This window comes from Bubalus bubalis, chromosome 16 (genome assembly GCF_019923935.1).
Source record: "Bubalus bubalis isolate 160015118507 breed Murrah chromosome 16, NDDB_SH_1, whole genome shotgun sequence".
NCBI classification, from domain to species: domain Eukaryota; kingdom Metazoa; phylum Chordata; class Mammalia; order Artiodactyla; family Bovidae; genus Bubalus; species Bubalus bubalis.
In genome coordinates this window covers 51,262,438-51,274,850 of record NC_059172.1, presented here as the reverse complement: position 1 = coordinate 51,274,850, position 12,413 = coordinate 51,262,438, and the positions used below count along the sequence as shown (strand labels likewise).

General features: G+C 49.3%; 1 protein-coding gene across 13 annotated transcripts in view; it reads left to right on the top strand.

The window, feature by feature from the left end:
• Positions 1-12,413, top strand: part of GRAMD1B (GRAM domain containing 1B) — a 187,479-nt gene that overhangs the window by 108,410 nt on the left and 66,656 nt on the right. Inside the window, exon 1 of one of the 13 annotated variants that reach the window (XM_044929592.2) lies at positions 9,420-9,624. The exons of 10 other annotated variants lie outside the window; for them this stretch is intronic. Coding sequence is in view for 1 of the 3 variants with exons in the window: in XM_044929588.2 (XP_044785523.2) it covers positions 10,005-10,048 (44 nt within the window). In the remaining 2 variants the exon portion in view is untranslated. Of the gene's footprint in view, positions 1-9,419; positions 9,625-9,710; positions 10,049-12,413 lie in introns of those variants that run through there. 2 more of the 13 variants (XM_044929591.2, XM_044929588.2) reach the window with 2 other exon arrangements.

Genomic DNA, 12,413 nt, shown 5'->3' with positions numbered 1-12,413 from the left:
TATTTGGCTGCATTAGATCTTAGCTGTGGCCCACGGGCTTAGTTGCTCCAAGGCATGGAGGATCTTAGTTCCCCAACTAGGGATCAGACCCATGTCTCCTGCACTGGAAGGTGGATTATTAACCACTGGAGCACCAGGAAAGTCCCTAGACCAACCACTTCTTATAACAAATTGGGAAACTGAGTCCTGGACAAAAGGTAGGATGCACTGAAGGTGTGTCCTCTGGGCGCCTGTGCCTTGTGAAGGAGGGTGCTGTCTTATAAAGTGAGTCTGGGGATTGGGGCTGGTCAGTAACTCCTCCCTTAGCCTGCATCATCCTCAGTGAGAGTCAAGTATATTCTGTGTCCATAACCAGGAGGAGGCCTGTCTTGGGAACAATGGCCAAAAGGGCAGCCCAAGTGCTGCCCTTGGGGAGGGTGGCTGAGCAGACTGGCTGCCAGGGCTGGACGTGTATAGAGAAGTGGACACTGAGAAAAGATGTCCACAGATGTGAGCAACTCACATCATCGGGGATCCCAGGCAGGGTCTTGCAGCCTCACAGAGCAGCTTGGACAGACCTGCAGAAGCTAGACTGGATGGAGGTGGCACTTCCAGGGTCCAAGGAAAGGGAGGCGACGAGTTCTCGGCGCCTCTGTGAGAGCCCGCTCAGTTACCCTCTGGAAGTTACCCTCCAGAGAGTCTGCAGTGAATTCAAGAGGAGCTGGGGCGTGACCGGTGAGCTCTTGAGCTTTCTCTCTACTTGGCTCTTCTGTCCCAATTCCACTGACCAACCAAACTCCTGAGACACGACGTGTGGAGTGGGGCCAGGAGGCAACTGCAGCCTCCCTGGCACACACCAGGGACCCCGAGCTGGGGCAGGGTCGTTGTTGTGACTAGGATCCTTCCAACTCGTCACCATCCCCCCCACACCCCCACACACACCCTGCTCCAGCCCAGAGTTCCTCCCGTCCCTTCCCTACCGCTCCAGTGCTGTGCAGGCGCCTAACCATGGTGTGAGCTCTTAGCTGCCAAAGCTGGCTGGTTCTCTCTAGGTTAAAGGAAGAGTGGGCGGTGGGGAGAGGGAGACGGAGGGCTGGTCATGCGACTTTAGCCTCAGGCCAGCGGCCAGAAGGACTCGAGATCTGTCCTTAAGTACCACGTGTCAACATCTTAACTGGGGCACCAGCGAACAGGCGTCCCTCTCTAAAACCTTAATCCAGGATTAAGGAGAGGTCAGTTACCTCCACAAAGAGATGGTTTGGAAGGGGGCTTAGTCTCCCCAGAGGCGGACAGAGATAGAAACCATAGCATGGGCTCCCACTTGTCCCAGGTAGCCAGGTCTCTCTCTCTCTCTCAATTCTAGACTGGTACTGAATTCTTGAGCCTGAAATTTGGCATTTTTCTTAAATTTCAGGGGACAGTCCTGTGACAGGGCTATGACCTCCTTACTTGCACGTTCCTTCGTAGTAATTGGTGTGTGTCTTAGGTTGAAAAGAGACCTTGGAAGAGACATAGAGACAGATTTTCCTGCAGGAGGTTTATTGGAAAGTGCTCTTGGGAACAAGCCTGTAAGTGGGTGAGGGGATCGGGATTGGATAGATGGAGAAGTTCAAGATTGACGCACTTGGGCCAGTCCCGGGTGGCCCAAGCTCTGGTTCTGGATGCCTCTACCGAATTATTCCATACCAAGGCAAAGGGACCGGTTTCCGTATCCTGCCAATGGACCAGCCGTTTGGTTCTGTCTGTTCTCAGGGAGGCTTCCCTGGTGACTCAGTGATAAGAAGCAGCCTGCCAAGCAAGAGATGAGGGTTCAGTCTCTGGGTCAGGAAGATCCCCTGAAGGAGGGCATGGCAACACACTCCAGTATTCTTGCCTAGGAAATTCCATGGACAGAGGAACCTGACGAGCTACAATTCATGGGGTTGCAAAGAGTCAGACACAACTGAACAACTGAGCACATTCTTAGGAAGGGGGCACCCTCTTCCTTAAGCCTTCTCAAGGGCAGGGCCCCTGGAGGAGCTCAGGTGTGACCCATCGGCAGCGCTTCCTGCAGGCAGGCAGCCAGGAATGAGTGCCTGAGTCTGAAAGGGAAGCCGTGTGCAGATAATCAGCACACTGTGGCGTTCTTATGTGTGTCTCGTCGTCGAGGACGTTGCACTTGGTCTTAAGTCTCTTCTTCCTCATAATCGCTTCTTATAGAGCAGGTACATTATTATTTAATCCTCTTCCACGTTAACCCTGGGGTTTGTGGGCAAGTTAAACAACTTTCATTTGCATAATCAAATAATTAGCTTATCTCTGTGCCTGTGTTTTGAAGGTCTCCAACCCCACTTGCAGCCACCCTCCTGGCAGTTTCTTCTTCATGGGCCTTCCTGCTTGGGCAGTTCGGTTTTCCAGGAAAGAGGACACCTTGCCTTAGAATGGTCCCTCTTCTGTGAGACCAAGTCCTTCCCCTGAGTTGCCGATCAGATCTGTCGGCCTCCTCACTTTTTCTACTTTCACTTCCCAGTGCTTCCTGGGATCCACACAGACTCTTCTTACCAACTGCTTCCCATTGAATCATGATCATAGATTATCTTCATTGGCCTCAATCCCATTTTTTTTCGCCCCAGGAATCAACTCCAGTTCCTTGCCCCCAGTCCTTTCCACATGCGAGGTGTAATGTGGGGGTCTGGGCTTTCTTTCTCTCTGGGGCAGGACACAAGGACTGTTCTCGTGTGTAGATTTTTGCCATGGCCACAGAGCACCCATTCTAATTCTGAAGATTCTAAAAAGAGAGGGGAAAATGTCTTGGTTCAAAAAAAAAGTTTGACTTTTGGAAAATACAGATCACTATTCTTTCAGAAGAATGTTTGTACTACATTAAAAGTGAATTAAGATTAAAATTTTATACACCAGTGATTCTTAAACTTTGCTGCACATCAGGATCATTAGAAAATACAGAAGCCCAGCTCTAACCCCCCAGACTCGCTGATTTAATTGGTACACGCTGGGACCGGACATTGGGATATGTAAAAAATACAAGGTGTAGTAAAGTTTGGGAGTCACTGGTATAGACCATTCTGTGGATTTATATTTGATCCTGGCTGAAAATCTAGGACTGATGGTCAGGATCATTTAGAAAAGAAGACGGTGATACTCAGGAGTCAGTTATTTTATTTGGATAGAGTTACAAGAAAATTGGTGGCACCTTGGTGAAGAATCCACCTGCCAATGTAGGAGACGGGGGTTCAATCCCTGGGTCGGGAAGATCCCCTTGGAGAAGGAAATAGCAATCCACTTCAGTGTTCTTGCCTGGAGAATCCCATTGACAGAGGAGCCTGGCAGGCTACAGTTCATGGGGTCACAAAGAGCTGGACACCACTGAGAGACTGAGCACACACCTAAGAAAATTGGTAGTGTCAGCAGGCATGGCGACGTGCGCTGTGACTGATACGTAGAGGGAGCCCCTCCCCAGAAAGCTCTCTTCTCAGTGGGCCAGGGGATGGATCTTTCTGTCCTACTCGAGTGCGTTTGACTCTTGGGAAAGCTTGTATCCTGCTGAAGTCTACCTAACCAGTGACACGGTTTTAGAGGAGGTGTTGGTGTACGGTAGGGTGTGAGTGGTGCTGGATCTATCTGAATCCTCATCCCTCTCTCCCCACCCTTCTGACCATTTCTTGCTTCAGGTTTTAATTATGTAGACATCACTGCCCCTCATGTGAGAGATGCAGTATTCATGAGAGGTCTTGGGTTACAGCTGGGTCACAGGCAATCCATCTACTCATTCAGAGCCCCCAACCCAGCTTCCCTGGATTAAAGTCTGGGTTTGGGACCTCAGGGAGGGCAGAGTGGGGACCTGTGAATCATCCGTTCTCCTACATTAATGGTTCATAAAACATGGACAAGCATTAATTCCCAAAGAGATATTTAATAGGGTCTCCTGGGTATTTGATGACCAGGGTATACCAAGTCTTTTACACTAAGAGGCTGACTTAAATGACCTTTAATGGTACCCCCTCATATTTTGAATTCTTCAGAGATATGTGGGCCTCTCCAGCTAACAATTTAATTTCTTTTTCTCTTCCAAACTTTGTGGAAGACTGTTGTGTTTCTATGTCCCGCTTGTGCTTCCTTGACTTCCTTTCTCTCTGACTGCAGCCAACTGATGGCAGCCTGGCCAAGAATAGACTGTGGGGTCAGAAACTCTGGTCTCTCTTTCTGCTGTGTAATCCAGGGAAATTATTTAATCTCTGAGATACCTCAGTTTCCTCATCTGTAAAGGAGGGTTGATGTGAGGATTAAATGAGGGAGTACATAGTAAATGTATAAAAACGATTTGGCTCATAGAATGCCCTAGAGCCATGGTCCCCAACATTTTTGATGCCAGGGACCGGTTTCACGGAAAACAGCTTTTCCATGGACAGGTGCTGGGGAGGGGGCATGGAGGGGATGGTTTGGGGATGATTTAAGGGCATTCAAGCTGGTCCGAGGACCATGGTGTTTACAATTAATTGATCACAGCCAGTTACTGATACTGGGACTTCCCACGTGGCACTAGTGGTAAGGAACCCGCCTGCTAATGCAGGAGCCGTAAGAGACGCTGGTTCAATTCCTGGGTCAGGAAGATCCCCTGGAGGAGGGCACAGCAACCCACTCCAGTATTCTTGCCTGAAGAATCCCGTGGACAGAGGAACCTGGTGGGCTACAGTCCATGGGGTCTCAAAGAGTTGGACACAACTGAAACAATTTATCACAGCAGAAGTCCATTACATGTATTGTGTACTTTGTGTGTATTATTGTTAAAATATCAGCTCCACATCAGATCATCAGGCATTAGATCCCGGAGGCTGACGACCCCTGCTCTATAAGCTTTTAGCCATTTTATTATTACTGACAAGGGCAGTGTCTTATTCCTCTGAGCTGCTGTGTGCTCATCCCTATAGAGCAGTGAGAAGTCAGGAGACTGAGACCAATACGCTAAACGGGGAAAATTGAATATGAAGAATCATTAATGAGTAAATGAGTAGAGCAGACTCTAAAGAATGCAGGAATAACAGAGGCAGGGAGCAGCCATGGCCTCTAGGAATGAGGCAGAACACCCAATAAGGGAACAGATTTGTAAGTGTGCTCCCAGCACAGGAGTACGATTTGGAGCTCTTTGGATGGGTGTGGCTGTCACCCAGTGTATGGCACAGAAAGTTCCTGAGAGACTGCAGGCTGGGGTGCCAGGGAGGCTCACAGGGCGGCTGGCAAAGTGGGTACAGATCCCGCATCACAAGGTGAGGCAAAGAAGGGTGGATTTGGAGCTGAGGAGCAATAAATGAACAACTCGCCTAAGTAGGAAGAATAGAACTAACCTTGCAGGGTTGTGTTGAGGACTAAACGCAGTGCTGCTGCTGCTGCTGCTAACCAATTATGATTAAATGCAGGGGACTTAAAAGTACCTTTTCTTTAGTAAGGGGTTTATTTATGGAAGTAGCATGGTGTGGTTTGAAAACGTGGATTTTAGAAATATTTCTGTGATCTTGGGTAAGGATGGGTTTCTGTACTCAGTTTCTTCATCTGTTTGATTAAAGTTTCATAAGAAAATATATAATAAAATATGTGACCAGTGCATGGTCGATTCTCAGTAAACATTATAGATCTTTGTTCCTTTTCCTTCTTTGACTTACCCCCACACATTTCAGAATCTCCTAGATGTTTATGCTTTGGAAAAGCACGTGTGCTTTAGATGATAAGAGTCAGGCTCCCTTTAGTCTATCATTCCCCGTAATTAATGGGCTTCGGGCGGGTGGGGAGCACTAGTGAATCCACCGGCCAATGCAGGAGCTGCAGGTTCAATCCCTGGGCCGGGAAGGTCCCCTGGAGGAGGAAATGGCAACCGCAACCTGTTCCAGTATTCTTGCCTGGAAAATTCCATGGACAGAGGAGCCTGGCAGGCTACAGTCCATAGGATCGAAGAGAGTCAGACACGACTCAAGGGACTGAGCATGCATGCATGGCCCATTATTCAACAAATTCAGATTTAGTTAAAATCTTTGAAGTATTTGCTATGTTAAAAACTCTTTTGTTTTCCTTGGGGGTGGGCATAGGATTCAGAGATAAGACCTTATCTTTATCATCCCTACCTTCCATTCTTATCCGAAACAGCACTTGAGATGAACAAGATACCGTGTAGGCACTGACCTTTTTATAGCATGTGATTGAATGGGACTGGATTGAATGGAACCACTTGGTTCTGTTGGATTTGCAGATGCCTTAACTTCTTTTTCTTCCCCCAATCCCTCCAGGGTGCTCTCTGGAAAGTGCTTTTGATGCTGCACAAGGCTCCCAGAAACCGCTTTTCCTTTCAAAAATAGAAACTCATGTGAATTTTCCATATCTCTGAGGGAAAGGTTTAATTCAGAAAAAGATAACTTACTCTTTCCTCAGTGTCCTAAATTCATTTACAAAAAACCAGTTTGGGAATTTAGGCAGCAAATTGTTCAGCCCTTGAAATGTGGAGATTTGAGTCAGGGGCAGGAATTCCATCTGGGGAAGCCCGGTCAGCTTTGTCCAGGTCACTGCCAACTCTCTGAGGTTCAGCTGGCCTCTTTGGAGTTTGTACTGTGACTTGAGGAAGGATGAGCACAGCAGTGCAAATCTGTAAACACCATGAGTATGAAAAGGCCCCTTCCCGCCTCATGACAAGTCAGTAGCCTTCTATTCATACACAATTAATGGTTGAGAATAGGACTCGACTAAGAGGGCCTAGGTTTCAGAAACATGCTCTAATGTTCATTAACCTTATACTGTTGTTTAGTTGCTAAGTTGTGTCTGACTCTTTGTGACCCCATGGCTCCTTTGTCCTCCACTGTCTCCTGGAGTTGCTCAGATTCACGTGCATTGAGTCGGTGATGCTATCTAACCATCTCATTCTCTGTCACCCTCTTCTTTTGTCTTCAGTCTTTCCCAGCATCGGGGTCTTTTCCAATGACTTGGCTCTTCACATCACTTAGCCAGAGTATTGGAGCTTCAGCATCAGTCCCTCTAATGAGTATTCAGGGTTGATTTCCTTTAGGATTGACTGGTTTGATCTCCTTGCAGTCCAAGGGACTCTCAAGAGTTTTCTCCAAAAACACAGTTAGAAAGCATCAGCTGTTCAGTGCTCAGCCGTCTCTACAGTCCAACCCTTACATGACTACTGGAAAAACCATAGCTTTGACTAGACTTTTGTCTGATCTCTGCATCTGCCTTTTTAACCCACTGCTGTTGATCTGAATCATGTAGATACTAACACTATCGGGCTATGCAGAGCTCTTTCAGAAGAAAGGTGAAATCTCTGCATTTCATAGTGGAAGAAGCAAAGTCTCCAGAAAGTATGATTTGTCCAGAGTCACATAGTGAGTAGAGAAGGTAAGACCAGGGTGTGGGCAGCTTGGCCTCACTAACACTTTTGTTGCCTATCTTAATGGAGGATGGGACAGTCAGTGCAAAGATATTTGCTGATACCTCTGTTGTACCCAGTACTCCTACGTGTTGGAGGGACATGAAAGAAGTCGCCTACAAGCTTAGGGATATAAAACCAACAGCATGAACAACAAAAGCTACAATTAAATTCTATATTCTGTACTACAGTTATAAGCTCAGAGGTGGGGGACATAACCAGCCTCCTTGTACCTTTATTCTATCATTTTTTTTCAACCATGTACAAGAGGACATATACCTATTTTTGGCTTTTGCAGATGAAGAAAATGAGTCTGAGAAGAGGGTAGCTGGGCAACCAACAGTCACAGAGCCAGAAAGCAGCAAAACATAGCTCTGAATGCAGACTGGACCCCAGAGTCTGAGATCTTTTTCTAGAGTAACAGAAGGGGAGGTAGGTAGGTGGTCAGCATTTCAGAAAAAGCCAGACTTGACCAGACAAGTGCAGACGGGTAGAACTGGGACAGTGCTTGCGGCCCAGGGCATTGCCAGCACACCTTTCTTTGGCACTGAAATTCCTCTAGGTAAATGAGGTGGGGGCCAGACTGTCCAAACCTAGGTGTTCCCTAGACGCTGTGAGGCTGCTGTTCTCTCGACAGGTTGCAGGTACAGACAATCCCGGAAAGACCTTTCTTGATGAGCTGATAGGGCTTGGCAGTCCCAGAATGAGACTTTTTGCCAACAGATGCCCAAGAAGTATTGAGTCTGGTGAGGACACAGGTGGCATCAGTGGATCATAATTATTACTCACCTTCAGCATGTTATCCTGTGCAGCTGCAGCAGGCAAACCAAACTCTGCCCTTTAGGGACACCTGAAGAATGAGAATGCATAAACCAATCCTTTGCTACTCAAAAGTGTGGTCCATGGAATGGCAACATGGACGTCACCTGGGAGTTTGTTATAACAGTCGACTCTCGGGCCCTTCCCTAGACTTAGTACATCAAAATCTGTGGTTTAAGAAGATCCTTAAAGTTTGAGAAACCGTGAGCTGTCACCATGGCTTTTGATGTTTGTTTTGGTCCAGATTTTGGATCCATTTGCTCCTCCCCTCAAAAAATACCGGTGGTACTCTGAATTCTGACAGTCATCCTTGGGGTTTTATGGGATTTCAAGTCAGGTGGTCTGGATTCCCAGCTCAGCCTTTGTTGTCATGGGACCTCCCACCTTTCCAGGGCTCAGCATCCTTTTGTTAGCTGTGATCCTAACAAAGCCTTTGTAGGTGATTCTTGTGGAAATCAAATGAATTAATGTGAATGAAAGTGCTTTTTAAGTCATAAATGACTTTCACAGTATTCCATTAAAGTCACTGTTGAATAGAATACCTCTCATCCGAAAGAATATTCATCTGGACTGTTTCTGTACCAGTGCTGCATTCTGGTGAATGTTGTTTCGTCACTCAATTGTGTCCAGCTCTTCGTGACCCCATGGACTGTAGGCCACCAAGCTCCTCTGTCCACGGAATTCTCCAGGCAAGAATACTAGAGTGGGTTGCTTCTCTGTGGGATCTTCTCAACCCAGGGATTGAACCCATATCTCCTGCATTGGCAGACGGATTCTTTACCACTGAGCCGCCAGGGAAGCCCCATTCCAGTGACTGGAGAGGAGAAAAAAAAATTTTTTTTCTTGGAGGTGCCGCTTAGAGTTTGAGATGACCATGCTTTGTCGTGGATGTAATTGTTTTATTTGTTAAGGCTCTGACCCACAGGTATCACGGCCTGCTGCCTTGGAAGTCCGGGGTAGGCTTCCCTGAAGAGTCCCAGTCCTTTTCTGCGGTCTCCAGTGCCGCCGCCTTCCCTTCCTCTGTTCCCAAGGCTCAGGCAATAACCGCAGCTGTCATCCTTTGAAAGGTGCAAGGCTCTATTTTGAGCCAGGCACTTGTGTTTTGATTTAGTATCACCTCCTTGATACAGGTTGACCTAATAGGCAACACCTGGGAAATAATTGGTGGCAGCAAAGGGAGCAGAATCTCTCGGGAGCATCATCTGGTGTTTTGTCAGATTGGGGGATGGAGAGGAAATAACGGCGCTCGCCGCCCCAGCGGCTCGGTCCTCCAGGGCGGCATGAATAATTGAGAGCGAGCAAGCTGACTGCACCGAAGAGTTGCTTATGTAAAGCGGCAGGCGGCGGCGGCGGCGGCGGCGGGGTGTGCGCGCGCGTGTCTGCGTGCGTGTGTGCGAGTGTGTCCGCGCGCCGGAGGGGTGCGTGGCTGAGTGTGTCTGTGCGCTGTGCGCGTGCGTGCAGGATCCGGGAACAGCTGTCTTGGGAGGGAGTCCGAGGGAGAGAGAGAAAGCGAGTGAGGGCTGGGAGAGAGGGGCTCGGCGGTGTTCTGGTTCGACTGCAAGACCACGCCAAATATCGGCCGCAGGGGAGGGAGGGGGGTAGAAATTGACGGGGAGTCATGCTTACCATTCCAGAGCGGTTGGCAACAGCAGAGAAAGGAAGCTCCCCCAGCTTGTGAGCGCCCTGCCCCCCGCCGTTAGCCACAGGGCCGTGGGATGGTCATGGAGGTGCGTGCCCTCCGACGCCCCCAGGGCCCCCGCTCCCCGCCCCCGCCCCCCACTGCCCAGTGCATGAATGAATGAGCTCTGCACTGTGCTCCACTACCTTCCCAATGGCTGCCAGGTTAGTGCTCACTCTTGCTGACGCTTGTGTGTGCGTGTATGTATGTGTCAGTCCATCTTTGTTTCCTCCGCGCATTTTTTTTTTTTGGAAGGGGGGCCTATGCCCAGGGGTCGGATGGGGGGCCCGGGGGCTGGAGCAAGGGCCTGTCTCTCTGGCTGCCGAGCTGTTTCCAGCTGGCGCAGGCCGCCGGAACCGCCGAGAACACAAACCTTTCCAGGCACAGTAAATCCGGAGTCCATGTTGTTTGCTTCTGTCCTGTGTTGGGGGGATCCAAAAGCAGCCGGTGTGACATCATGCTACAGAGATGCCTCATTCTTTTTCCTCCCTGGCTCTTTTCTCTCCCCCTTCCTCACCTTCCTCAGAGCAGCACTGCCTGAGCTGAGCCGTAGAGCCGGGAAGGGTGGGCCCAGGGCGGCTGGAGGGAGGGGTGGGGTTCAGGCTGATGGAGTCCCCTTGGCCATAGAGACTTATTCAAGGTCCTGTAACTTGGAGAAAAAAGGGCAGAGGATTGCATTCTGGGGCGACCAGGCCGGAGCTTCTGGGGGAGGTGTGGACAGGCCATGTGCTCCTCCAGGTCTCCACCCACTGACTTAACTCTGGGGTGCCCCTGGTGGGGGAGAGGTGACCAGAGCAGAGGTGAGGCCACCTTCTCACATACAGACAGATCCTGCTTCTTTGATGGATGGCTCTGGCTAATGGGAGGAGAGGATGAGAGGGCAAATTGATAGCTCCAGTCTCAGGGAAATAAAGGGATTTGTTTATTCTTTGGCTTAGCCGGCATTTGGCTCAGAGATTTGCCATGTGTTTTCAGAAAATAGATACCCAGTGGCTGGGCCTTACTCCCCCACACCTCCTTGCATTGTTAGTTATTTGCTTGATTTAGGCAAGTGGAGGGTGGGGGAGGATTTGAAGCTCTGTCTCCTCAGAGACTCAGCCAGGCGCTCAGCCAGGGCTGGGGGGAAGGGATCTTCGCTTCTTTACCTTCTGTGACACTTTGCAGCAAACTGCTTGTGTGGACACCCCCTGGCTCCTCCGCTTCCCGCCTCCCTCTCCCGGCTAGCCTGGAGGTGGGCATGCCTTCCTCCTTTGCCTTGGGACCCGGGTGGAAGGAGCTGGCCTTGAAGGAAGGGAGGAGAAAGGGGTGTTTCAGGGAGCTGCCCTGGCAGGAGTATGTCCGTGTCTACTGGGAGAGAATGAAGGAGTGGGAGCTTCTGTCATCCTACCTGGGAGAAAAGCTCCTCCCTTTCTTGGCCCTACGAATGTCCTGTGCAGGCAGGAGCCAACTTGCAGCCCCTTTCCTCAGCCTCGGAGTTGTCAAGCACAGGTGCCTTATTGGTGGGTCACAGACACACCCTCCTCCCCAGCTTGACAGAGGAGAGGCAGACGCACCGCACTGATCTTTCAAGGTCACACACTGTTTGGCCAGGGGTTGCCAGCTGTTTCTGTAAGAGGCAGAGCATAGATACTTTAGGCATTGTGACCCAGGCCGTCTCCGTTGCGATGACTCAACGCTACTTTGTACAGCAGAAGCAGCCACAGACATAGAAGGACAAACGAACATGGCTGTGTTCCCAATAGAACCTCATTTATGGACTCTGAAATTTCCATTTCATACAATTTTCACACATCACAAGATATGCTTTTTTTCCCCCAACCATTTAAAGATGTTAAGAACCATTTTTAGCTCGTGGGTCACACAAAATGGGTGGTGGGCTGGATTTGGCCCTTGGGTCATGATTTGCTGACCTGTGAATTAGTCCTGATTAGAATGGCCTGATGATCACCTGAGACCTCCCTGAGAAAGTGTGAAAGACGTGAGCGGCCTTCACCTTGCTCATGTTTGCACACACACACCCTGCTATATGGTGACAGACAGAGGGCTGAATGAATTCAATTTTCCTAGTGACCTCAGACGGAACCTCACCGTTTTGCTCTTGGCCAGCCAGGCGAAACCTTAGCTTTTCTGCAAGTCAGGCAGTTAGGGTCCAAGGAGCAAGTGTTTGGACTGGAAGGAGGAAAGCATTTGCACTTGAGAGCATTGCTGTGGTTCCGTATCTGTCCTGGAGATGCTCATATAAAGGTTCAGAATTGGAATATAACCTGAGTTGGGCTGAGAGCTGAGTGGATTCTTCATCATTCCACCAGAACTTGAGTTTGTCCAGTAGGGGGAAGGAATGGTGGGCGCAGGGAGTGTCTCTTGTAGGGATACAAGCATACTTTGTGCATGCATGCACTCTCCGTAGCCCCAAGGCTGTAGCCAGAGATATGTAAGAGACCAGTGACTAATTCTAGATTCCTCTGATTCAGAAGATGACTCCAAAAATATATGTTTGCAGTCTCATTTCCAGAGCACATGGAGTGATGG